General features: G+C 55.9%; 4 protein-coding genes across 4 annotated transcripts; all 4 read left to right on the top strand.

Moving 5' to 3' along the window:
* Positions 1 to 147: 147 nt before the first annotated feature.
* TXLNA (taxilin alpha) lies at positions 148 to 9,160 on the top strand. Its single transcript, XM_059830719.1, has 11 exons — positions 148 to 259; positions 1,655 to 1,802; positions 2,850 to 3,188; positions 3,694 to 3,785; positions 4,804 to 4,974; positions 5,327 to 5,521; positions 5,699 to 5,818; positions 6,124 to 6,198; positions 6,726 to 6,818; positions 7,249 to 7,344; positions 7,777 to 9,160. The coding sequence occupies exons 2-11, from the start codon at positions 1,688 to 1,690 to the stop codon at positions 8,125 to 8,127; spliced, it is 1,647 nt and encodes a 548-aa protein (XP_059686702.1). The 5' UTR covers positions 148 to 259; positions 1,655 to 1,687; the 3' UTR covers positions 8,128 to 9,160.
* Positions 9,161 to 11,804: 2,644 nt separating this feature from the next.
* CCDC28B (coiled-coil domain containing 28B) lies at positions 11,805 to 13,204 on the top strand. Its single transcript, XM_059830958.1, has 5 exons — positions 11,805 to 11,959; positions 12,060 to 12,217; positions 12,304 to 12,458; positions 12,568 to 12,590; positions 13,153 to 13,204. The coding sequence occupies exons 1-5, from the start codon at positions 11,805 to 11,807 to the stop codon at positions 13,202 to 13,204; spliced, it is 543 nt and encodes a 180-aa protein (XP_059686941.1).
* Positions 13,205 to 13,489: 285 nt separating this feature from the next.
* Positions 13,490 to 16,968, top strand: IQCC (IQ motif containing C). Its single transcript, XM_059830955.1, has 5 exons — positions 13,490 to 13,564; positions 14,147 to 14,290; positions 14,832 to 15,168; positions 15,375 to 15,493; positions 15,960 to 16,968. Exons 1-5 carry the CDS (start codon positions 13,490 to 13,492, stop codon positions 16,077 to 16,079), a joined length of 795 nt encoding a protein of 264 aa, XP_059686938.1. The 3' UTR covers positions 16,080 to 16,968.
* Positions 16,969 to 17,605: 637 nt separating this feature from the next.
* DCDC2B (doublecortin domain containing 2B) lies at positions 17,606 to 22,405 on the top strand. Its single transcript, XM_059830648.1, has 8 exons — positions 17,606 to 17,883; positions 19,009 to 19,066; positions 19,518 to 19,594; positions 19,829 to 19,960; positions 20,479 to 20,625; positions 21,085 to 21,124; positions 21,874 to 22,063; positions 22,299 to 22,405. The coding sequence occupies exons 1-8, from the start codon at positions 17,606 to 17,608 to the stop codon at positions 22,403 to 22,405; spliced, it is 1,029 nt and encodes a 342-aa protein (XP_059686631.1).
* Positions 22,406 to 24,805: the final 2,400 nt, after the last annotated feature.

Here is a 24,805-nt window from a genome sequence, read left to right as displayed (position 1 = left end):
CCGCTAGGAGGCCCGGGCGGGAGCCGCTTCCCTCAGCGCGGAGGCCGGCGGGAGGCGGCGGAGCCGGGCGGGGCGCCGCGGGCAGCCGCACCGGCACCGGTACGGGCACCGGCGAGGCCGAGCCGCACGGGGAGGGGACCGCTCCGTCCTCCCTCCTCTCCCCCTTCCCTCCGATGTACCGGGGTGCCGCCGGGTCCTGCGCGCTGATTGGCTGAGGAGGGGAGACCTGCGTCAGACCGCTGGAGCTGACGCCACGGGGGTGCGTGCATGACGTCACTGCGGTGCTGGGGTTGGGGGGGGGGGGCGCGTGTCTGCTTTTAACGTCCTGGGGGTGTCATACGGGGGTGAAGGCGGGGGGGGCATTGGCGGCGGGGGCATTGGCGGGGGCAGGGCCGCGCCTGGGGCACTAATGGGGGCGGGGTGGGAGCGCTGGACCGGGGGTACCGGGGGGGGGGGGGGGGGGCACGGGGATACGGAGGGGGAGGTCGGTGTTAATTAGGGATGGGGCGAAATCATTAATGAGGGGGGTGGGGGGCAGGGAGCAGGGTCTGGCCGGGCCGGGGGTGTCAGCATCAAGGGCGGGGGCTGCTGAGGGGGCCACGTCGGGGACGATGGGCTGGGGGAGAGGAGGGCGGGAGGCTGCGAGGGGAGCCGGGGGGGGGCGAGGGCCGAGGCAGGGTCAGAGCGGTCGCCTCTTGCCCGGGGTGGGATGCGTGGGGTGCTGCGGAGCCGGTTATCGCCCACCGGAGCCTCGGGAAGCGCATGGGAGTTGTGTTATTTACAGCAGCAGAGGAAAAAGGGCGCCCGAGGCTCTGGGGCATGTGTGTGGCGTGAAGGTGCTGCCAGGCCCGCCGTGGGAGGGGGCACGGCCGCCAGCCTGCACGTGGGTGGATGACACATGTGCTTGGCTCCTGCCGCTGCTAATTTTCTCTTGCGTTTTTCCTTCGTGAGCCCTATCCTGGGCTGTTCTCTGAGGAAAAGCCGAGATCTCCGCGTAACTGCTGCGAAACGGCAAGAAAAGCTGTTCTCCCCTTCTCACGGAGCAATCCCTTGCCTCTAGACTAGGAGCATCGGCTGCCTCTGCTCCGTAATTAGCGTCAGAACTAGAGCAGAGGGTGCGGGTGGGAAGGCTGAGGACATGCATACCCTACGGAGGGAGAGAGTATGAGGAGAGAGGAGCCAGGATTTGATCTCAGTCTGTTAGCATTGGCTCATGGCGATGCTGGTTAATCTTTTCAGCACTGAGCACCAGCCACAGGGAGAGGGTTTCTCTGTCAGTGTGCACAGACTGCTCCGAGTTTTGAAATCCAAGAGTAAAACATAGTGTGGGCAAGGGGGAAGGACAGCCAGGGCTGAGGAGGTTGTGCCCAGCAGATTAGGAAAACTGCGTGCTGTCTGTGAGTCGGGAGATGCTGCCTTGCTCTAGGAGGGGCTGCTTCCGCTCTCCTCAGCTGGAAGAGGAGTTATCCTGATACAGAGACCTTTGTGGTGAGGTGCAAACTGAAAATGAAGTGATGCTTTCCTCAGCGCAGCGCTGCGGGTGGCAGCCTCTGCCGAGAACAAGTTCCTTCCCGGTCCAGGTTGACGACTCCTAAAATCCTCCACACTGTTAACTTCTTTAAATTAAGTATAGTTGCTGTTTCCCTTTCTTTAGGGTTATCAAGACTGAGTTGGGAGAAAGATCGCGATGAAGAACCAAGGCGGGGAGACCAAAGCAGCCCCGCGGCCTGCTAGCTCTTCCAAAATGAGCAGCGGTCTGGTGGAGGAAGGCGACTCGCCGGAGGCCGCAGCACCCCTGGAAGGTGGGGAGGGGCCTGGGGTGCACCGCTCCCTGCCCACGGCTGATGGCAGTGCTGGCAGCCTGAGCAGCGAGGCACAGGAAACGTGGGGTGGGTTTCCAGCCTGGGAAGAGTCAGGCTGGTGCTTCCTCTGTATGAGGGTGGGCTGTTGTATCCAGCTCTTTTTACTTGTATAAGAGCAGCTGTGATTTCTAGAGCAGAAAATCCTGGTTTCTTCCGATCTCCGTGTGTGTACAGTTCCTTTGAGTTGATTCTCACCTGAAAACGATGGGTTTATCGTTGCTTAGATGTTAAGAGTCCCATTCAGAAAATGTCAGACAACTCTTTCCTTGGGGCAGCGTTATGTTGAGTGACCTGCCCTATTACTGGCACTTCATAAAAATTATTCTCTGGAAGACAAAACCCAGGTCTAATAGAGTGGGTGCTTTGTTAAAATTAACCCTGCCTTGTATTGTGATGCCTAGTAAATGTGGGATGTAGGAAATGCACAGCGAGTAGCGTTAGTTTAATAACCAACTGCTGTAAGCCTCTCATTTGGAGGAGCTTTGGAATCAAAGAAGTGTGCTGAAGGATGTGCTGCCTGCTCTTGCCCTAAGCGTCCACTGTTGGGGACAAGATACATTTGATCTGAGACAGTACAGCTGCTCTTACATCTGAGGAGAGAGGCTAACCCAGGTTTAAAAATCTATTGTCATGTAAAAGAGCCTGGCTCTGGGGATGTTAGCAGGCTGTTCCTATGAGGGAAAGCTCACGCGCAACCTGCTTTCGTTAAAGGATTGTGGGGAGGGGGGGAATTTTTGCTCTTGACAGATGTCAGGGGTTTGGTCATGCTCTCGTGATCAAAAGAGAGGCTGTTAGGAATGCACCTCCATTGTCAGGGCAGCTGGCTGGAGACGCGGCCAGAACAAAGCAGCTTATGTTGCTGGAAGTTTAGCCAGCCCTGGTGCAGTGGGGTGCCCGGGAAACCTTCCCTTTGCCGTGTGTTTATAGAGACCAGAGAATAGACGGTGTGGGGGAAGTTTCATGCTTTTGCATTCCTGTCTCCCACAGCTCCTCTTGCACAGGAGGACACCAAGTCCTCCCGGCCTGCCGTGCGTGACGTCTCCGAAGAGCTAAGCAGACAGCTTGAGGACATCTTGAACACATACTGTGTGGATGCCAGCCAGGAGGGTCCAGGCGAGGACGGCGGGCAGAGTGAGCCCGCGGAGCCGGAAGAAGCCGAGAAGTGTCGTAGCGAGTCCCCAAGGAACGGTGAGCAGGAGACCGGCAGCCCCGAGATGAACGGGGAGAAGGAAGGCACAAAGGGGACTGAAGAGTTTCGACCTGGCGAGGAGTGTGGGGAGCGGGATCAGAAGAAGGCTCAGGAAAAGAAGAAAGCCAAGGGCCTAGGTAAGAGGTTCCCTGCTCTGGTTGTGCTGCCAGCCTGAGAACTTCGGTGCAGACATTGGTTTTATACTGCACCTCAGTGAAATAAGCGCCTTGGGTGCATGGTGTGCAGCAGTATTTGGAAATGATACGGTGTCTTGTTTTGTGGTATGTGAGGAAATGTACAGAGTGTTGCAAAGACACTAACTGCTCCTGGGTGCTGCTGCAGCCTCTGAACTCTGTGGATTTCTCTTCTGCTGGACACAACTCTCTCTAGCCAGCCCAGTGGTGGTTTCCTGCTCTGGAAACCAGGTCTCTCCCCAGCTGCTTCAGTTGTTCACCCTCTGTATGCGATGAAATCTGTGGGTCAGAGCCCTTAGAAGGCACTGGAGATAGTAGCTCTGGCCCAGGGCAGGCATGGCTGTGAGACCTGCTTTGTCTCTCCTATCCTTGCCTTTATGAGCCAGAACTCTCTCTAAGTGATTTTATTTTATCTACTTATTTACTTTAATTCTGTGTCTCATTCCAGGCAAAGAAATCACTTTGCTGATGCAGACGCTGAACACCCTGAGCACGCCAGAGGAGAAACTAGCAGCACTGTGCAAGAAATACGCTGAGCTGGTGAGTGCTTCTTTCGTCATTCCAGGCTCTGGGGCTGGGGGCGGATGCTGCAGCAGTGAGCGCAGGAGCTGCCTGAGGAGGCAGAAGATGGCTGTAGATTTTTTTTTTTTTCCTTGATGTTGAGAGGGACAGTCCAGGAACACACATTCAGCTTTGTAGTCTTATGTTCTGGGATCTCTGCAGTGCTGGATATCCAAATATTAGAGGATAGATGTTGCTTGGTCCAGCCAGGCATTGTTGTTTGCAAAATGTAAGCACGGAGAGGAATATTTCTGGCAAATCTGCGTGTAAGAGGAGTTCAGATATGTTTTCTCTCTGCTCCTCTAACGTGGAAGCTGCATCTCTTGCCCATCCTGTCCCAGGAGTGTTCTGTGGCCAGGTCTGTTCTGCTGAGCCTGCGTGTCCCGATCTCTCTGCAGGCAGGGCTGAGCTGCGAGTTGGCAGGCCCAGCTGTGACAGAGGACCGCACAGATATGTCTCCTGTCTCCACCACTCAGTCGCTGCATATCTGTTGATAATTCCCTAGCACGAAATGTGTATTTGGCAGAGTCACCGTGCTGCTACGTGTGCGCATTCAGCCATACGGCCACACAAAGTCTGATGCCGCGTTTAACTAGAGCTAGTTCTAGGCACAGATCTAGTTCTGTGCATGGATCTGGTACAGAGGAGAGGAGTGGGACTGTCTGTGCATGTCCAAAGTGGATGTGTTCAGGTTTTCCCTGTGCTCAGAGCTCTGCTCCGTTTGAGCAACAAGCATGCGGAGGTACTGGATGAATGTGCAAGCCTTTCAGATTCCAGCAGGACAGGAATTCAGGAAGGAGAAAGGCCCGGTCCAGGGGACCTTGGGCTCTGCTCAGTCCTGCTCTGCTCAAAAGTAGCATCTTTTTTGTTATAAAGCTCTTGTCCTCCTCTCAGAGCACAGAGAGCACTTCCTTGATCCCTGTGTCCCCTCATTGGGGCACAGCATATTGCCCTGGTCTGTATTGCTGCATCTGTGCCCTTTGCTCCCCTGTCCTAGCTGGAAGAGCACCGTAACTCCCAGAAACAGATGAAGATCTTGCAGAAGAAGCAGACGCAGCTGGTGCAAGAGAAGGACCACCTGCAGAGCGAGCACAGCAAGGCCATCCTGGCCCGCAGCAAGCTGGAGAGCCTGTGCCGCGAGCTCCAGAGACACAACCGTACCCTCAAGGCAAGTGTCTCCTGGGCGCTACTCCAAGAGCTGCTTCATCCCAAGCATTTGGATCACTTGCTGGGAGCCATTTTGGCAAACTTACCTTTACCAATGATTGCCCACAGTTTACCATCCAGGGCAGTGCTTTAATTTTGCTGTTAAGCCATCATTATCCACAGTGCCTAAGTGTTATTTCAGGGCGTATTCACTGGAGAAAGGCAGGGGAAAGGCCCAAAGTCCCTTCCTGATTGATACAAGCAATAGTGGCAGGCTGGGCAGGTTCCGAGCATCACAGTTTGGGCAGTTTGCTCACCTACCTGCCCAGCACAGAGGCTGACATGTCCCTGCTCTCTCTGCCCTCCTCACGCAGGAGGAGGGTGTCCAGCGTGCACGGGAGGAAGAGGAGAAGCGGAAAGAGGTGACATCCCACTTCCAGGTGACGCTGAACGACATCCAGCTCCAGATGGAGCAGCACAACGAGAGGAACTCCAAGCTGCGCCAGGAGAACATGGAACTGGCAGAGCGGCTCAAGAAGCTCATCGAGCAGTATGAGCTGCGGGAGGAGGTGGGTCAGGGTGGGAGACCTGGGGTAGGGCTGCTCTGGGACATCCATTCTGCCCAGTGAAGCCTGTTTCTGCTGCTGGAGGGGAGAAGCGGCCCCTGGGCTCTTCCCTGGGGGTCGCTGCCTGGGCGGCAAGGACTGGGCTGAGCATGTCAGTGACTGGTGGTGTTCCCTTGGCAGCACATTGATAAGGTGTTCAAACACAAGGACCTGCAGCAGCAGCTGGTGGACGCCAAGCTCCAGCAGGCACAGGAAATGCTGAAGGAAGCAGAGGAGAGACACCAGCGGGAGAAGGACTTTGTAAGTCTTAGAGCAGTTCTCTTAACAGTTGCGAGCACTTCACTTTTTGCCTTGTCCCTCTGAGGAGGCTCGTTAGTGTTGGATCCCTGAGTGCAGAGCCCAGCTCGGGTCAAGTCGTCCCAGGCCTGCTGCGTGCCCAGCAGTGACTGCTCCCCCAGCGGCTTCAGGAGCAAGGCTGGAGCCCTGCGCTGCTCTTTGTGTTTCTCCCAGCCTGCTCCTGTCTCCAGGCCAAGTGCCAGCCATGCAGGGGCATGTCGAGAGCTTTCCCAGGTGGCAGCCAGCTAACTGCTTTTGCTCTTCCCTAGCTGCTGAAGGAAGCTGTGGAGTCACAGAGGATGTGTGAGCTGATGAAGCAGCAGGAGACCCATCTCAAGCAGCAGGTGAGTTACCTGGTCTGTGTGCTCAGCCTGGTTATTTATTTGGGTTTTTTTCCTTCTTCCCTAAGCAGGGAGCAACCCAGAGTTCCTTAATCTGGAAAACACAGGGGCAGGATTGCTCCTGTGTTTGGTATTGGTGAGCCTGTGTCAGCACGGTGTGAGCTGAGACTTCCTTCAGCAATTCTGCCTTCTTGGAGAAAGGGGCCTTGGTTTTTACCAGCGCATTTCCCTGTGCTGGGAGCAGTCTTGTGATCATACCTTGCTGAATCAGACCCAGCAAGTGCCTCCTGCCAAGGCCAGGAGATGTTTGCAGAACACATCTGAGGATGTTTCCCTAGGAAAGAATTTTTCCACATTCCCCAGTACCTAAAGTTGGCAGAGCAGCTCCGTGCTGCCAGTTTGTTTGTTGTAAAGTCCAGTCACAAGATGACTAGCTCAGTTCTTGGCTGACATCTCTCCACTCCTGGGGAAGGCTGTCGGGAGGTGCCGTGGTGAGCAGTGAGGAGCTGTAACCCTGTCTCTCCCTGCAGCTGGCTCTCTACACAGAGAAGTTTGAAGAATTCCAGAACACCCTTTCCAAAAGCAGTGAAGTGTTCACAACGTTTAAACAGGAGATGGAGAAGGTGGGTAACACTTTTGCTGCCCAGCAGAGCTTACATGGGCTGGAGGTGCTGCCTGTCTGTCTCTCCTCGATGCTTCTGCAAGCTGGAAGAGCCACAGCACTGTAGTTTTGTTTAGTTTTGCTGGTATTAAAATCAGCCACGAGCTGGTGGCTCATAGAAGATTGATACCATGCTAGCGCCGTGACTTCTGTGTCCCACCTGTGTGAGAACAAGCAGTGCTACCCCTGTCTCCCGGTTTGTTGTTACCTGGTGAGTGTTGCCCTCTGGTGAAGCTGACTGCAGCGACATAAGGAGACATTTCCCAGGACAGCAGAACCTCGCTGTCTGCGCTGGAATAGTGGGTGCCCATTTGAGGACACATGAAATGTAACTGACTGCAACGCTTTGCCTGTGGCTTATTTGTTCCCTTTTTGTTGCTGTGATTCTGCAGATGACTAAGAAAATCAAGAAGCTGGAGAAAGAGACCACTATGTACCGCTCTCGCTGGGAAAGCAGCAACAAGGCTCTCTTGGAAATGGCTGAAGAGGTGAGCGCAGGCTGTCCTGCGCTGAGGCAGGCAGCTGGAGCAGCATGGTGACGTGTTGTGTGGCGTTGGGCCGGAGCTGAGGGGACAGGACAGTAGGCAGGCTTGGAGCGGGGGGTGTGGGTGTCTGTTTTTCCCTTCAGCTTGGTTTCCTTCCCTGGATATGGCGGTAGGAGCCCTCTGTCACGTGGCAAAAGTGATGGTTAATGAGTGCAGAGGTGCATGGAAGAAGTCAGACAGTCTCAGTGGCACTTGGCCTCTGTGGGGGCAAAGGAAGAAAGAAGCAGTGACGGTAGCATCAGGTTCTTTGAGCACCAAATGTTTGCTTGGTCACAAGTATTTTCCCCTTTAGCTTCCCTCTGGGGTTTCATCTCTCTCCCTTTCTGCCTCTCTGTCCCCACTGTGATAGAGTCTGAACCGCCTCTCTATTTGCAGAAAACCCTTCGGGACAAAGAGTTAGAGGGGCTTCAGGTGAAAATCCAGCGCTTGGAGAAACTGTGCCGAGCCCTGCAAACGGAGCGTAACGACCTCAATAAGAAGGTGCAGGACCTGTGTGCCCACGCGCCCCGGGCAGACACGGACCCGTTGGAGCCGTTGAAGGACCCATCTCGGGACGGTTCCGAGGCGGCGGCGGGAGGTTCTCCAGCAGAGCAGCGCCTGGCTGAGGATTGCCTTCACTCAGGAAAGCCGACACACAGCACGGATCCTGCAGAGAGCCTGGGAGAACTGAGCATAGGAGCCTTGGGGCGGAGTGGGACTGAGGAAGGCACTCAGGGCGCTGACTGAGCCCGTTGTGCGGTAGGCAGAGGTAGGGCAAGGGAGGGTAACGTGAATGTTTCCGCCGACTCGATCTGATGCCCCTCTCCTGGTCCTTGGACAGGCGCGAGAGGACAGCCCTCCTGGGGATTTGAGATTTCCTAGCTTAGGTTTTTGGAGGGTTTTTAAGATTTTATATATATATATATATGATATATATATGATATATAAAATATGTGCAGGGCAACGTACACTTTATATATGGATATACATGAAACCTAGAATGACCCACCTCCCTGCGTGTGCGTGAATAACTAATATATGGAGACCCAATTGATCGTCCCCTTCACTAAAAGACCTTGTCATTGGCAGGCTGCGACTCCCCTAAAACCGAGCGCAGCTCAGGGAAGCAGCCTCCAGCTTCACGGCGACTCTCGCACCGAGTGAAAGCAAACGAGCTGAGCAGGGGAGAACCGAAGTGTTTCCCAGGGCCGGATTCTCCCTCCCTCCTCTGCCTCAGGCAGGAGGGAGCTCCGGGACTCGCTCTTGTTTCCTCGTGCCCTGGCTGGCGGCTCTCGTGTGTGAGCTGAGCAGATAAGGGTGAAAGAGGCCGTTTCCCCTCCTCCGTGTGGGTTTTGTGTATTGAATGGGGACAAAATGAAGCAGAGAAACGGGGGGGTGCCCGGTTCACCCAGGCCTCCCGCGGGGCCTTTGCTCTTCCCAGAACCTGCCAATGTCTCGATAGCCTTATGATTCACAGTTGCCTCTTTGCTATACGCACATGTGCACAAGTGTATTAAACAGTTAATCCAAAGGTCTAATTCCCAAGTGTTTTGCACAAGTGCGTGTGATCAGTTGTGCAAGGGGATGGGGAGGTTCCACCTGAGCTCCTCTGCCCCTGTGTCAGGACCTGCCCGGCCCATCCCTCGGTGCTGAGCGGGCGGTCTCGGAGGCGTCCGCGGAGCTGGGGCTCCAGGAGGATAAAACCTGTGTCTGCTCCACGACCTGCTGCTTAAGCCGAATCGTTGGGACCAGCACAAGGCCCGGGCTGTGGGCTGGTCCCTTCCGCAGCGTCAGACCCCCGCAGGCCCTCCAGTCCGGCTGTGCTGGTGCTGGCACAGCCCCCTCTTTCTCTTTTCCCTCTCTGCTTTCTCAGAAGAGCATCCCCCCAGTGCCGCTGTGTCCGGGAGGGTCCCTGCTGCCTCAGCCCGCAGGGTGAAGTGCTCGCCCGAAGGACCCTGTTGTGCTGGGAGGGCGTTGATGGACAGACGCAGGGCCTGCTGGCACAGGGCTTGGGGGATTTCTCCTTAGTTTCTCAAGACTTTCTCTTTTCGCTGTTCTTTTGGGAGACCTCTACTTGCTTGGAAGCCTCCTTGCTGCAGCTTCTCTTTATGACAGACTTTATTTTCAGCATTGCCTTCCTTTTGCTTGAAGCTGAAGTGAGCTGGCCAGAGCCATTCCTCGCAGTGGATGTGTTCAGGGGAACAGCTTTGGTTTCTCTTCCGGCAACACAGCTGCTCTGGCGTCTTCTCTCCACAATTTTACAGTGCCCTTGTGAAGGACTTGCCTCGCTTCCCGGGTGGCAGCCTGCGGGAGCTGCCTCCGCATCCCCCTTTCCTCCGCAGGGACTCCAGCAAGTTCAGGTCTAACGAAGGTGGCTGTCTGCAGCAGAGACGGGGTCTAACGAGTCTCCGCAGAGCCACAGACTTGAACATCCACTGGGACGTGTTCCCCGGAGCTGAGTGTGGCTTTTTCTTCTGGCCCCTCGCTGTCAGCGTGGCTTCCTCCAGCACAGGGATGCGTTTGCCTCCGGAAGGAGCTGGCAGGAGCCCCTGAGAAAGTGAACGTAGCTCTGGCTTGGTGGCGGCACCCTGTTCCCGGCAGCCGGGTTGAGTGAGGGCTGCAGCTGGGCTCTGGACTTCTCTTCCTGCTCTTTCAGTAGAAGAAAAACCTCTTAGAAAGTCACCAACCCCCCCTTTTTTTTTTTTCTTTTCCCTCTTACGGTACAGATAACCTCTGCGGGGGCTATTGTATGTATCTTCGTATCCAATAGAAATGCACCCAACCTCGCTGCTGCTGCTGCCTCTGTTTCTCATTCATTGGGCCACGGTTGGGAGTGAAAGTTTGGGGCACTGGGCCGTGGGGTGGGAGCGGGGAGGCTTCCCTGGCTCCCAGGAGCCCCAGCCCTGCCTTCCTAGCAGGGCCGAGGTGGGGGGCAGGCTGCGAGGGACCTTCTGCTGCAAAGGGGGGAAGATGGGGTGGGTCCGTGCCCAGGACCCCTGGCACGGTGCATCTCCCCTGCGGCTCTCCCTCCCTGCGAGCTGCGGCAGCTACCGAGCACCATGTGCTGTGTCAAACCCCCCTGCCCTGCGGGTCCTGACCCTGGTGGTATCAAACCCCTGACTGGCCAGTCCCTGGCTTCTGCATCGGCTCCAAAATGTCCAAGATTGGCTTAAAGTCCTGCAAGAATTTAAACAAGAAGCCGCGTTCAGTTCTGTGTACGCTGGGGGATGGAACCTGTCCTTAATCTCGCCCCGTTGGGAGGGCTGGAGGCTCGTTCCTGTAAAGGCAGATCCTGTGATCACACGAGTCCGGTGACACAGGTGGGACGTGGGGCAAACCCCGGGGGTGGCTGAAGGGGATGGCAGGCAGTGACCCCAGGTCTGCTGGGGCGCGTCTGGGGAAGGCACATGGGAGAGGACCCCGTGGGCCGAATCCTGCCCTCTCCCCCATGCCCGCACCAAGCCCGTGCTGGTGCTGCGGACGGGGCCAGGCCCAGCCATCCTACACCCGGCTCGGGCAGCCAGTGTCCGGCAGTGCCACCGCACTGGGGACATGCCTGAGGAAGTTCCCTTTCCCTTTAAATGCAAATCCCAGCCCCGGGGCTGCGGGACGGGTGTCCAGCGGGGCTCAGGGACGGGCATCCAACAGGGCTTGGGGTGTCCGGCGGGCTCAGGGACGTGGCCGGGTCGGCACCGCAGGCTGGACCGGGGCCTGGCGCAGGTCAGTCTCCCCCGCGCGGCGGTGGGGCTCGGGGAGAGCGGCCAGAGGCTGCGGACAAAAGGGCTCCCACAGTCCCCGCTGGCAGCCCCATTGTGCCGCCATGAAGGGCCCCGCGGGTGCTTGGCTGGCGCCTCGGGGGTGACGGGTCCCCCGCAGTCTCTGCCCCGCTCTCGCTGAGGGCAGCCGGGGTCGCTCAGCCCCGGGGCACACGTGGCCGAAATCCTCTTTTCTGCAGCGCTGGGGAAGACGCTGAAAACCGAGGGCAGGCCGGCAGCTCCCGGCTGCGGTTCAGGCCCCGAGTTTGCTCCACGCCGCGATGCTCCAGCGCGGACGGCGGGATAGCACAGCCTGAGCCCAGCCGCCAGCGCCTGGGGAGGGGGGCCCGAGCTCCTGGCTTCGGCCCTTCCGCCACCGAAGGGCCGCGGCGCAGCCCGTGGAGCCCCGCTGCGGCTCACCCATGGCCGCGGCCGGCACGCTGCTGCGCTGAGGATCCCGGGGCCCCTCCGCTGCGCCACAGGCTGAGGCAGGAGGGGCGGCACTGCCACGGCGCTGCTCCCTGGGGGGACCCCAATCCCCGCCAGCTCGGGGCAGACCCGTCCTCTCTGGGGACAAGAGGCCCTGTGCGGGGAAGGGGCCACAAAGAGCTGTGTCCGTCCTGCGCAGGGTCCCCGCCCCACGGCTCCGGTGCCCCTGTGCCCTTCAGGATGGAGGACCGGAGGAAGAAGCGGAGCCCCAAAGCTTGCCTGGCCCAGCCAGCATCCGCCGGGGCCCTGCGGCCGCTGCCCCCCAGCAAGAGCACGTCCTTCGCGCTGCCGCTGCCCACCCTGCCCTCGCCCAGGCAGCGTGCCCGGCTCAGGCGGTCAGTGCCGGCGCGGGGGTGACCACCAGCCCCACGCGACCCCTCCGGTGCGGGGCCAGGCGGGGTCTGGGCGATGCCAGCCTCTCTGTTCCCCGTGCAGGACGAGCAAGGAGCGGGTGCGGGTGGGTGGTGCGGGCACGGCACGGGGGGCCCCGCTGCAGCACAGCTTCCTCACCGACGTCTCCGATGTCTGCGAGATGGAGGGCGGGCTGCTCAGCCTCCTCAGCGACTTCCACTCGGGCAAGCTGCAGGCCTTCGGTGAGGGGCTGGGGGGCCGGGGGGGCCAGGGAGGTCTGGGGGGGCCAGGGCTGGCAGGCCATGACAGCTGCCGCCCGCGGGCGCAGGGAAGGAGTGCTCCTTCGAGCAGCTGGAGCACGTGCGGGAGATGCAGGAGAAGCTGGCGCGGCTCCACTTTGGCCTCGACGTCTGCGTGGAGGAGCTCCCCGAGGAGCAGAAGAAGGCGGCGGCTGACAGGAACCTGGACCAGCTGCTGGCACACGTGAGCGTCGCCCCCCTCGCCCCCTGCCCGGCCCTGCTGTCACAGCCGGGGTCCCCACTGGCACCGGCCTCCCTGCCGGTGCCTCAGCCTCTGCCTTTGCCTCCTGCAGCTGGAGGAGCTCAGCAGCTCCATGTATCCTGGGCCGGGCGTGGGGCAGGAACGATAGTGGCGGTGGCAGTGATGGGGGTGGTAGTGGTGGCGGTGGTGGCAGTGGTGGCGGTGGCAGCGATGGTGGTGGCAGTGGTGGCGGTGGTGGTGGTGGCAGTGATGGCACTGGCAGTGATGGGGGTGGCAGTGGTGGGGGTGGCGGTGGTGGCGGTGGCAGTGATGGGGGTGGCAGTGATGGGGGTGGTAGTGGTGGCGGTGGCAGTGATGGGGGTGGCAGTGATGGGGGTGGCAGTGGTGGCAGTGGTGGCAGTGATGGCAGTGGCAGTGATGGGGGTGGTAGCAGCGATGGGGGTGGTGGCAGCAATGGCGGTGGCAGTGGTGGCAGTGGTGGCGGTGGCAGCGATGGTGGTGGCAGTGGTGGCGGTGATGGCGGTGGCAGCAATGGTGGTGGCGGTGGTGGCGGTGGTGGCGGTGGCAGTGATGGGGGTGGCAGTGGTGGGGGTGGCGGTGGTGGCGGTGGTGGCGGCGGTGGCGGTGGCAGGGGGAGGGCGCGTCCCCGTGGCACTTTCCCTTGACCCGCGCTCAGACAGAAGCTGCACCTGGCCGAGAGCCCCGACCCCGAGGACGCGGCGGCCTGACCCCACGCCCGGCCTGGCTGGGGGGCGGCTGCCGCCAGGACACCCCCCAGGAGCCCCACACCGGGCCCCCTTCCCCGCAGAAGTGCCGATGGAGGCGACAGCGGTCACGCAACGCGGGGACGGTCGGGCCCCAACAGGCCAACACCGCCCCCCCGCTCCCCCCCCACCGCCGCCATTTTGGTGGGACCCTCAGTGACGGCTGCCGGCGGCGAGGGGGCGGGGCCTGGCGGCGCGGCCGGATGACGCCATCAGCCGGCGCCCGGTTGTCGGGGCGGCGGCGGGGCCATGGCGGCGGCGCTGGGGCCGCAGGCGGAGGCGGAGGGGTGGCGGCGGCTGCTCCGTGCCGTGACCCGCCTGCAGGTGGGGGCCCGCCCGGGACGGGGGTCTTGGGGGGGCCCGAGTGGGCGGGGGCCCGTGGGAGGACGCGGTGGGGCACGCCGGGGGGGGGGGGGGCCTGAGAGGGGGTCCCCGTGGGGGGCACACCCGTGGGGGAACGTGGCAGAGGGGGGTCCCCGTGGGGGGCACACCCGTGGGGGAACGTGGCAGAGGGGGGGGTCCCCGTGGGGGGCACACCCGTGGGGGAACGTGGCAGAGGGGGTCCCCGTGGGGGGCACACCTGTGGGGGAACATGGTAGAGGGGGGGTCCCGTGTGGGGACACAGCTGGGAGGTGACATCACGGAGAAGGGAGGGGGCCGCACAGCTGGAAGGGGCCCCCGGGGGTGCACAGCTGGGGGGGGTCCCGCGGGGGGGCCGTGCGGCGGGACGGGCCCTGCTGCAGCCGGTGGTGCCGGCGCTGCCTCATTAAAAGCCGCCTTGGCTCCGGACACGGGACGCGTTTGCTCCTTGTGCGCCAGGCTGCGTCCCGTGGGGTGCGTGGGGAGGGGGCGGCGGCGGGGGGGGCTCTCACTGGCTCCAGCGGTACCTCCACCCCCTGCCCACAGGCCTGCGTCCGGGGCTACCTGCTGCGGAAGCGGTTTCGGAGCCTGCGGGCCGAGTACGAGGAGGTGGTGCGGGAGATCGAAGGAGACCTGAGCCAGCTGGAGTGGAGGGGACGGTTCCTGCCGCGGCCCGTGTTTGTCCCCGAGGTCCGGGCGTCGGGACAGGCGGGGGCTTCGGCAGCCCCGTCCGAGGGGCGCACGGTGGGTGGCGTGGCCAGGCGGACTGGGCGGACGTTACTTCTGCAGCATAGTCCCAGGAACCTGTATTTCTACAGAATTAAAACCGATAATTCCGTAGCCCCGGCCTGTAGGACTCTCTCTGAGTCCCCGACTGAGGATTTCTTCCTCCGGGTGAAGCTCAGCCTCGAGTCAAATGCCCGACCTGCGCAGGTGACTCCTGGGGGTTTTGTCCCTGGGCACCCACCTCACCCGGTCGTACGGAACGGTCGGACCCGCCCCTGCGGCAGCCGAGCGCCACGCTCGAATGTTTTTACCGCTTCTGGAAGGAAAGCCCTTTAAAAAGTTTGCGATGGTTCAAACCGGAGCACGTCGGTGTCGTGGCAGGAGTGCTGCTAACAGCAGATCTCTGGCTGGGGCAGAGCCTCCAGCCCGCAGCAGAGCCACCCTTCAGATCTTTATGTGTTCTTTTCCTTACAATTCAATCTCTCGCATGTTGTCCCTTTAGAAGCCAAGGCAAGGGAAGTGTTCAGGTCCGCCGGAGGCTGTACCAAGTGACGAGGCCAGCGCAGAAAAACCGCAGGAGGAGCTGGATGCCTCTGAACCAGAACGGGACTGGGGCTGCAGCAGTGTGAAACCTACAGCCCAGCTGCAAAGCGAGAAAGAACTGAGCTCTGCGGCTGAAGGCGATGTAGTGAGCTCCCCACATCTCAGCGCTGATGCCGATAAACGCACTGAAAAGGGGTTCAGCGCCCCAGCAGAGAGCGAGGACTGGCAGAACGACAGCTGCGCGTCCTCTGCGTGGGACAGCGCTATCCTGGAGGCAGAGTCCCTTGAAGCCTGCCTGGGTAAGAGACGGGAGCCGGCGCACAGCGGGTGCTCTCCTGCGTGGTCTGAAGGGCCTGGTGGTGAGTGCCAGGGGCACAGGAGGGCCTTGGAGAACCAAAACCTTGAGAATATCCTGGAGAGGTTAGAACAACTCAGTGCAGGAGAGACAGTAGGTGCAATCTGAATCTTTGTTCTAATAATAGGTTATTCTTCTGTTTCTTTGCAGAAATTCCCCTTGAAGACATAAAGGAGCTTCCTCGAACTCGGTCTGGTCTCCAGTCCTACAGAAATCACTTGATCATGGAGCTGCTGTGGTTGCAACAAGCTATTGTCAGCCGTAAAAACGTAAGGGCCCAACCCTGCCTCTTCCAAAACAGTGGGTCAGACCAGTGCCTCTCTGCAGCCGGAGTGGTGCCGTCTGTGGTGGGACTGGGGTTGAACGGTGATGGTTCAGTTACCCAGGGATTGGATCGGATGATGGCAGTGCCCTTTTTTTTTTTCCTTTTCTGGGGAAAAAAGAAGGAATGATGAAGGAAAACAGGAACTGTTTAGATCTGGTTACAAGCTTTGCTCCTGGCCTGCTACAGGGACATTGCTACTTCGATAACTGTCCTGTCTGTACAGCGCAGTGGTATGTACCTAGGCACCGGCTAGCTTAGCGGGCTGCTATTTGCATCGCTTGAAAGATGAAACTCGTGCATCTTCTGGCCAAGTGCAATGATTTTGCTGGCTAATCTGCAAGGGCGGGTGCTTTCCTGCTTCTGGGTCTCTGGGATTTAATCATTAACGCTTGGTTTTCTTTCTCTTGCAGTACTTGATGCTGAAACAGAGGCTGGGGACTCCTGACCCGTACGTAGCAGGGCGTTCCCAAGCACATGGGGCACTTGTGTCGGTGTGGAGAAGCAGTGGAGCTGCAGCACCGCAGTCGTGACATGACCTCACAGACAGCAACAGCTTAGGGGAAATCCAGCTCTGTGGGTTGACCTTTTCCACTTCAGATGAATGTGGCAAGAAAGCCTTTTATTTCTTTTAAATGTGAATATTTGGTGAAAGCAGGGATTAAACATCACTGTGAAGCCAAGGAAGTGGTTGTGTGTCCTGGAGGGAGTGCCAGTGAAGCCTCCTTTTACAAGAACCCTGTTTCTGTTGGTTGAGCTGGACGGTCCTGGGGGAAAATCGAGACTGGGAAGACTGTCACTTACAGAAGGCGCTTTCTGACCAGCTGATTGCTTGTGGTGGAGCTAAAATGCCTGAAGGCAGCAGGTGCTTTGAACCTGCAGGAACAAGCTCTTCTCCCCTGAACTGTGGGTGACCCGTATCAGTATCTAAGCTGTGCATTTGGGATGGCTCTGCACGTCACAGTTCTGCAATATCTGGGATCTCCAAGTGCTCGTGGTAGGCTTTGGGGAACACCTAGTTGAAGTATTAAGTTAGGAGGGGAGTTTCCTACCTTTCCTGTGCCGTTGGCGGGGAGCGATGGCACATCAAAGCTGACCTTCAGGAGATGAGGCTTGGTTCCCAACTGCGCGTCTCTGGCCGTGGTAATATCTCTTTGTGTGGCAGAGTCACCTGGAGAGAACACCAGGCGCTTGAGGGAGCAAGTAAGGACTTACGGGGTTTGGTGCTTTGTCTATATGTTGCTCTAATTCAGGGGCATTCGTGGTCCCTCAGAAAGGGACTTTCCACGTGGTGCTGTGGTTCCCTGCTGTGACTTTGAGTCTTCTGTGCAAACACTCTGCGTTCCTGCTGATGGAACGGTCACTCTTGCCATGTGGCAGATGTATCTTTCTCTTCCTGAATGATGCCAACTTGTTTGTGAATAAAAAGCTTTCCTGACGCTTGTCTCTGACTGTCTACTCCTGTCTGGCCTGCCTTCCTCTCCTGGGCAGAGCCAAGTGAGTCCATGGCCCACTTCGACCCATGTCAACCTGTTCAGTGCGAAGGGTGGTGTGTCCTGTGGGACGTGGATGTTTGTCCAATACACGCAGGACAGAAACCCCTTGTGCTTCTCATGCAGGTAGCAAGTGATGGCAAGGGGGTGACAGCTTCTGGATAGCGCTGCCCTGGATGGGATGTGAGGTGCTGCCGTAAAGATGCTGGCACTTACTGCACCTCCAGGCTGGTTAACCTGAGCCTGGTGGCCGCAGTGGCTGGTGAGGGAGCTCGCAGTACTTGGTGTCTGAGGATTAAAGAGCCGTGTGGTTCCTGGTTCTCAAACAGAAAGGTGCTCTTGCAGGTTTTTTGATGTGGCCTCTAGATGGGCCCACAACTTCCTCCTGCTGAGCCTGCGTCCATGGAGACAGCCAGTCGCGCCAGACTGTGCTGGGAAGGGACGGCGGAGTGCCAGAGCGGCTGGTCGGAAGGGTTTGGGCTCGGTGGGAGGCTGGCCGGAGCTCTCCTCCACGCCCCACGTTGCTGTTTGCCTCTATGGTCAGTGGGGCTTGCTTGACCCCCGGAATGATCTCCTCTGGCTTAGCTCTGGCACCTCCAGCCAAGAACGTGGTGGTGTATCGCAACGGTGACCCCTTCTTCCCGGGGAGGAAGATTGTCGTGAACCAGCGGCAGTTCTTGACCTTTGAGGCGTTTCTGAATGAGGTGACCAAGAGCATTCACGCGCCCTTGGCTGTGAGGAACCTCTACACGCCCAGGCACGGGCACCGCGTCGCTGAGCTGGGGGACCTGCAGGACGGGCGCCAGTATGTGGCTGCGGGCTTCGAAAAGTTCAAAAGGCTCAAGTGAGTAGACGGACCTTTGGTCTCTGGGTTTGGTAAGCAGCTTTGGATCACCTCTGTGGGGAATGTATTGGGGTGTGAATGGAAAAAAGAGGTCAGAGGGGTGCAAACCCAGCGAAAAAGAGAGACCGATTAGTTTCTTTTCCTACTGGAAACTACTGGACATATTCCAGATCACTTGGAAAATGTAAATACTCCTGATAAGGTCACTTGACTCTCAGAAGAAAACATGGTGGGGGAGGCACGCATTCTCTGGCAGGATGTTGTGATTGCTGCTGCTCTGCCTCCCATGCACCTTGTTTTGTGGCGTGTGGGAGGTTCTGCTGCCCGCTTCCTTGGCAGTGCCGGCGGTCACACTGTCTCCACTGACAACTACTTTTGCTTTGGTTTGATGGAGGTTTTTTGTTTTCTAATACTGCACAAAGTAGAGCTGTTTTGGTTCATCCTGAAATACAGAGGGTTAAGAAGTTTTTTGTGGCATCACTTGACTTGTGGGGGGGGGTGTGTGTCTGTGGGGGGGGTGTCAGGTGATTTGGCTCCCTGGGGTGTTGTATTTCGTTGAGGAGGCAGTCCAGACTGCATCAACACCAGTTAGTCCTTGGAGCCTTGATCAGTGATTAACACAAAGGAATAAAATGTTCTGGGTGTCACACACAGAATCACTATAGTTGGAAAAGACCTGTAAGATCATCAAGTCCAACCATCACCCCAACCCCACCATGCCCACTAAACCATGTCCCGCAGTGCCACGTCCACACGTTCCTTGAACACCTCCAGTGATGGTGACTCCACCACCTCCCTGGGCAGCCTCTTCTAATGCTTTACTGCTTTCTCAGTCAAGACATTTTTCCTAATGTTGAGTCTAAACCTCCCCTGGCACAACTTGTCTTTAGCATGGGGATCTGGAATGGTCTGTATTTGGCCAGGAATTTCTTAAATGTAGCAGACTTTAATTTAGGCTGAAGTTCTGGGAGACCATGAGGTGAAGCACCTGGAGAATCGTTTCAGAAGTGACCTGTGCGTCTGGTGGCGATGCACCAAGGCAGAGCAGTCGGTCGTTTCCTCACTGCTCTTCAGCCAGCCACGGCCCGGTTGGTATGTGGCAATGGCGTTGTCTTGTTCTCACAGCTATTCAGGTCACGGAAGGAAGGAGCTCCGTGGGACAAGGAACAGCGAGGGTCTGCAGGTGAGTCCCTGAGCTGAGTCAGGGCAGGCGGGAGCACAGAACGAGCCGGGAGGTGTGAGAGACATGAGGGCTGGCACTGATGAAACTAAAGTTGAGATTTAAGGCTGCGAGGTGCCCAGTGGATATCGGGCAAAAGTGCCACAGGAATCAGCAGGACGTGTGAGACAGCGCAGGGGCTGCTGCTGTGGACCTTCGTCCCCCTTAGCGATACGGTGCAGGGGAAGGATCCGTGCTCAGAGGTTCTCTGGCCATTCTGAAATGCGCTCAGCTACGTGAAGAGCCTCTCCAGCCTTGGCGTTGCTGACAACAAACCCCACCTAGCAGCGGCAGGCGTGAAGGCAGAGTAGGCAGCATCCCAGGGCAGGCAGCTCCTGATGGAGAAAAGGGAACGGCCCTGGGAGGCTCCGTGCCAGGGCTGTCACTGTTCTTGTGCACTGAACTCGGTCTCTAGTTCCACACTGTAGCTCCCTGGAAGTCGAACGTCTTGGCGCGATGGCAGAAGCACGCCCACCTGCCCTGCACGATACAGTAAGTGCCTCGGTGTTTTCTCCTTGGAGGGTCTCTGGGAATGTTTTCGGAGGCTGGAGGAGGGAATTTCTCTGTGAGATCCTGGGAACGCTGCCTCACAGGGCCAATTCCCAGCTTCTACCAGAAGTATTTGTTGTAAATATTGTCCAGGCACCAGTGGCTGACTTTTTTCCCCACCTTTCACAGCTGCAGGAATACTGGCTCATCGCATGATCTGGGTTGTTTCTACTGCAGTGTTTTCCGGAATGGTGATTTGCTGAGCCCTCCTTTCCCACTGCCGCTCTCCAAGAGCTCCCCGCTGCAGTGGGACGCACTCCTGGCCACGCTGACAGAGAAAGTCAAGCTGCGCAGCGGAGCTGTTAACAAGTAGGTATCCAGATAAAGCACTGCTGGCTCCCCTCATGTCCAGAACGTAAGCAGCTCTGATTAGCACAGAGGACTGGGAGTTCAGACTGCCACTTCTAGTCTGCTTTTGCAAACTCATTTGCTTTTCAGGTCTTCCCATCTTTAAATCAGAGACAACCCCAATGTCCTGGGTGTTTTGTGAGGAGGGCTGATGTTGCTGGTGGTCTGGTGAAAAAGCAATAAGCGAACAGTAAAGCATGGCATAAAAAGGGGTTTATGTCTCGAGAGAGGGGCTTTTATCCAACAAATACAACATACCTTCTCCTCATACATCTATTTACTGTTATCCAAGGAGAAAGCTGAGATCTACTGCATCTCGCTGGTCACTGGGTGTGGTATTTCTGCATACTTCCTCGGAGTAATACTAAGAGTGATTGATCCTTTCTGCCATGTCTCAACGTTTGTTCGACTGCTTCCGTGCTGAGGGGTTGTTCAGGGTCTTGTGACAGCTCTAAAGCCTTTGCTGTCTCTTCCTGGAGGCTCTGCAGGCTGGACGGAACCCAGGTGTCCGGTGGGGAGGAGCTGGTGAATGGCGATTACTATGTGGCCGTAGGAAATGAGGAGTACAAAAAACTGCCTTACTTTGAGCTGCTGGTGCCCCAGGATTCTGCATGCAGGACGCTGTGGTACGTAGACCGTGGCCGAGTGGTTTAAAGAATCCTCTCCATGGTGGTCTTCAGCTAAAGCCATCTTTTTTTGTAGCCCTCCTGTTCAGTGCTGTCTGCTTCAAGGCTTGAGTTTTGCTTCACGTGTTGGAAGTTGAGGAAGAAAGAATGTGTTCTCAAAGCTTTCGGTGTAACGGTTAGCCCCTGCAATCCAGAGTTCAGTGCCAGAGAAAACAAGTGGTTTGGGTGTTTCTCAGTTAAGTGTTCATCGAGCACGTGCCCATCAGGCCGGGCATTGAATGTCACAGGCCTGGGGTGGTCAGCGTGATGTAGTGGCAATGTGTGCTGCTGTGGAGTGTGCTCTACCTGCGCTGAGAACAAACACCTCCAGGGGCCCTCTCCTATGGGAAAAGGGGAGATCGTGTCCTCCTACGGCTGACTTCTGTCTGATGCTGAGAATCTGCTGCTTCTTTGTTACAGGAACCACCCAAACAGCAGGCGCAAAAAATACCGCAGAACGGTAGGTGACTCAGCTGGCGCAGGACTGTTTGTGCTGCAGTCGCAGTTGCTTTTGTGCAGGCATCCCGCCATAAGCAGTGGATGTGTACAGCAATCTCCATTCCCAATTGGCATGGCTACGGCATCCTTGCTTGGGACCATTCCCAAAGGAGAGGAGCTAGAGGCAGCTACGTGGCCAGATCACACTTGAATTAAATCTCACTGCCTGAAGAAAAACTCCTTAAGGTGGCCTCACTTACCTCTTCTTTTTGGCTGATGGGCAGGGAGAATTCATTTCATCCTGGAGCTAGGATATGTTTCCTGCTCGCTGTGTGGGTAAGATGCCCAACAGAGATTCCAGATTCAGCAGCTGGGCTGTCCTAGATTTTACGTTGAAATGTGCATCAGTGCCATCTGTGTTATTTGCTTTTAAAGTTTCCTTTTCCTTTTTTTTTTTTTTGTTTGTTTTCAGTTTGGTGAACTCTGTGCCACCTCCCAGGACAGAGCTGGTGACTCTGCTCTTGCTGAACCACGTCAACAGGTAGCAGTGACTGCAAAAAGTGTTCTATGTGTTCCCTGTATCTGTTTAGTTTGTAGTATCAACTTAAAACCCCGGTCAGAGAATGCAGTCTTACAGCTTTGTACCAGTCAGGACCAAGAGGCACAGGGGAAAGTTGCAGTGTTTAGGGGACTGCCCTGCAAAACTTCTCGTGTTTTTTAAACTGCTTTATAAAAAGGCCTCTCAGAAGTGTGTGATGAATACTTTTTCAGCTGGACAGTCGCAGGGTGCAGACAACAGGAGCTGCAGAGAAAGACAAGATCCCAGCTGCTTTTCCACAACTGCAAAGGCAAGCCAGGAAATCTCGCCTCAAAGAGGAAGAGTCCCTTTTCCATGCTAAACCTGTCCGTGCAGGACAAAACAGAGGGAGCAACAGGAATGCGCAGCACTGGCCTGATCGAGGTAAAGGACACTGCTGTAAGCGTAGAGGGAGGCTGGCTTTACTTTGATGCTAAAGGACAAAATACCTGCAGATGCACTGAAAGAAAGCAGTGATGCATCCAATAACTTCTGTGTTGCTGCTTCTTCCCACTGCTCATCTGGGCACATATGAGGACCTTTCTGTAGCCTCAGCAAGACCAGGCCATGCCTATCTGCAATACCCATTGATCAGCTTTTTTTTTTCTTCTCCTCACAGAAGAAAGTGTCTATAAAACCAGAGATCCCAGGAAGGAGATGCGAGGTGCCCAGGAAGTAAAAGAGGACGAACGCACAAGGGCGGAGGTACCCATTGATCAGGTGTGAGGAATAATTTTCTGCCCTGTTAGGAGTCTCACTGCTGCAGCAGAGTGCTCATGGTCCCACTAGAATCTATCGGTGCTCCAGGTTTTGCACAGCAGGGAGGCCAACTCCAAGAGCCAGCCCTTCAGAGACAGCCTGAAGACACATCAGTCAATAGTTGAAAGCAATTGCTTGGGGGAGTCCTTCAGTTTTTTCCCTTGTTTTAAGTCCCATTCATTAGGTTTATGAAGCACCGTGCTTCTCTCTACAATGTGTAAAGATGAAAGTAACCACCAGAGGGAACTTCAGAAACCAGAGGATGGTGTGTAACTGCAGGGCTTTGCATTTTAGAAGGCTGAGATTATCGTCTGGGTAACAAACACTTCCCTTCTGGAATGAGAGTTACAGCTTCCTACTGCAGTAAGGATATCAAAGGCTTTCCTGGATTCTTTTTTTTGTGTACTACTTCTATCCTTACTCCTCTTCCAGAAGAACTGATACCAAAAGTCAAAATGGTATACCACAGTAAGGTGTTTATTCCACTTAATGATTCTGTGAAGTAAGATCCTTCCTGGCTGTGTTCAGACTTCTGACACTAAAATTCAGTACCCCCAAACATAACTTGTTAAGCGGAACTTGCCTGTAGCCAGGTGAAGCTTAGAAGCTGGCACAGAATAAACATGTAATTCCTAAAATGACTGACCAGCTTTATTAGATAGTAACAACTTTAAACCCCTTTTTTTTTTTCAAAAACGGGGAAAAAGTGGTTCTTTTTGAAACAAAATTCTGCGTGAAAAATGTCTGCAAGATGCTTATTGTTTGTGGCATATTAATGTTTTAAACTTTTCATAAGGGCGTTTAGAATTGATGTAATGGGATGACAAGCATTATATTGTAGGTGATTCACAGTTCTGCCTAGGTAGTCTCTTTGGATTAATTAGAACTTCAAAGGAAAACAACTCCTTTGAACTTAAATTAGAGAAAGCCCTAGTAAAGAATTAGCTAATGGCTCCTGACTTCTTGGCTCAATGGGGAGCCCGGTGTGCTGTGTTTGCTTTAGAGGCTGGGCTGGCATTTCTCAGTGGGGTGGGCACTCTGCTGCTGCTGCTTTCTGTTGGCCTCCCCCCCAGATCACCCTGCTGTACAGTTGTTATCGTTTTGAGTGTCACAGGTCCCCTCTGCAGTGGGAGAGAATCATTAGGCATTAAATAAACTACCTTGAATTTAATGTTTGCATACCAAAGCCACAGTAAGACTGGAAGTGGAATTCAGGAATTTAGTCCCAGAATCTTTCTGTAATGTAGCATTTTACTATTAATAACCGTGTTTCTTTCTCACCATGCAAAGGCACAGACTGCAGACAAATCACAAAAGACCGTGGCAAGGAAAAGGGATGCCAGTGACTCTGAGGATGAAAAGCACCAAACGATGTTTCCCTTGGCAGCAAAGAGCTCTGAAGCGTTCACAAAGGCAGTGTGATGGAAGAAGAGGGACAGTTAGGTACGTGGCTATCTGCACAGCTGCAGATAACAAAAGCATGTGAATCCTAGATTTCTGTAACACCACAGACTGGCCAAGCTTGTAGACTAATTAACAAACTCTTCTAAATTCAAGCATCCTCATCATCTAGGCTTGCGAAGCAGAGTACCAGTGAGCAATGAATCAGACGCACAGTGATGTTAAATAATGAAGATCTTCCCCCTTTCCTCATCTCTGTTGTGTGATGATGTGGCAGAGGACATGGCTGCTTTTCTGAACTCTAATTAAACTGGTTTATATCTGAACTTGGGAAGGAAGAATTATCAAATAGAATACACACCTTCATAACAAAATGTCTGCCAGGAAGTTGTTCTCTGTCAGATACTTATAAAGAGATTTCATCACATTGTTGTCCCTCTGATTTGGAATGCTTGGATAATGTTTGCAGCAATCAAACCTGTTCCCAAAACTATATACATTTTGTTTCTGTTAACTTGTTTTAAGAGCATCTGCCTGATTTAGAAGTCATAGTAATAAACAGCTCTTGTATTAACCCTCTCTGTGCAAGGCTTTCTGTATTTCCCTCCCCTGTGTTCCTGATTAATTTACAAGGGTAACAAAGCTTTTTCTTTCTGTGGTCTATCTGGTATTTTGGATTGATAATTTCACTGAAAAGAAACACACCCTTCCTTCCCTAGGGACAAACTGTACTGTTGTTATTTTACAGCTGAGAGGCACTCTATAAGACTCCAGTGGAAAAAAGTGATGTGGTAACCTCAGCATAAGGGGCTGTGCAGCGTGACCTGGTACGTTGCAGCTGAGCGCAGTGGAGGAAGCCCCTTTCACGTGCTCGGCCACGAAAGGGAGAATTCCTAAATAGATTCCTACTACAGAAAGAACACTTGGACCCAGAAGATCCCTTTGAATGATTTATTAACCATTTAT

The sequence above is a fragment of the Gavia stellata genome, chromosome 29 (assembly GCF_030936135.1).
Source record: "Gavia stellata isolate bGavSte3 chromosome 29, bGavSte3.hap2, whole genome shotgun sequence".
In the NCBI taxonomy this organism is placed as follows: domain Eukaryota; kingdom Metazoa; phylum Chordata; class Aves; order Gaviiformes; family Gaviidae; genus Gavia; species Gavia stellata.
This window is presented reverse-complemented; position numbering and strand designations above follow the sequence as displayed.

What these genes read in the sequence shown, in the direction of transcription:
- TXLNA (XM_059830719.1), top strand. Translation starts at nt 1,688, where the DNA reads ATGAAGAACCAAGGCGGGGAGACCAAAGCAGCCCCGCGGCCTGCTAGC. An exon ending in TTAAACAGGAGATGGAGAAG is followed by an intron (nt 6,819 to 7,248) that starts GTGGGTAACACT and finishes GTGATTCTGCAG; the next exon opens with ATGACTAAGAAAATCAAGAA. An exon ending in TCTTGGAAATGGCTGAAGAG is followed by an intron (nt 7,345 to 7,776) that starts GTGAGCGCAGGC and finishes CTCTATTTGCAG; the next exon opens with AAAACCCTTCGGGACAAAGA.
- CCDC28B (XM_059830958.1), top strand. Translation starts at nt 11,805, where the DNA reads ATGGAGGACCGGAGGAAGAAGCGGAGCCCCAAAGCTTGCCTGGCCCAG. An exon ending in TGGACCAGCTGCTGGCACAC is followed by an intron (nt 12,459 to 12,567) that starts GTGAGCGTCGCC and finishes TGCCTCCTGCAG; the next exon opens with CTGGAGGAGCTCAGCAGCTC. An exon ending in GAGGAGCTCAGCAGCTCCAT is followed by an intron (nt 12,591 to 13,152) that starts GTATCCTGGGCC and finishes ACCCGCGCTCAG; the next exon opens with ACAGAAGCTGCACCTGGCCG.
- IQCC (XM_059830955.1), top strand. Translation starts at nt 13,490, where the DNA reads ATGGCGGCGGCGCTGGGGCCGCAGGCGGAGGCGGAGGGGTGGCGGCGG. An exon ending in GTGCCGTGACCCGCCTGCAG is followed by an intron (nt 13,565 to 14,146) that starts GTGGGGGCCCGC and finishes CCCTGCCCACAG; the next exon opens with GCCTGCGTCCGGGGCTACCT. An exon ending in GTCCCTTGAAGCCTGCCTGG is followed by an intron (nt 15,169 to 15,374) that starts GTAAGAGACGGG and finishes GTTTCTTTGCAG; the next exon opens with AAATTCCCCTTGAAGACATA.
- DCDC2B (XM_059830648.1), top strand. Translation starts at nt 17,606, where the DNA reads ATGATCTCCTCTGGCTTAGCTCTGGCACCTCCAGCCAAGAACGTGGTG. An exon ending in CACCTGCCCTGCACGATACA is followed by an intron (nt 19,595 to 19,828) that starts GTAAGTGCCTCG and finishes TTTCTACTGCAG; the next exon opens with TGTTTTCCGGAATGGTGATT. An exon ending in TCTGCATGCAGGACGCTGTG is followed by an intron (nt 20,626 to 21,084) that starts GTACGTAGACCG and finishes TCTTTGTTACAG; the next exon opens with GAACCACCCAAACAGCAGGC.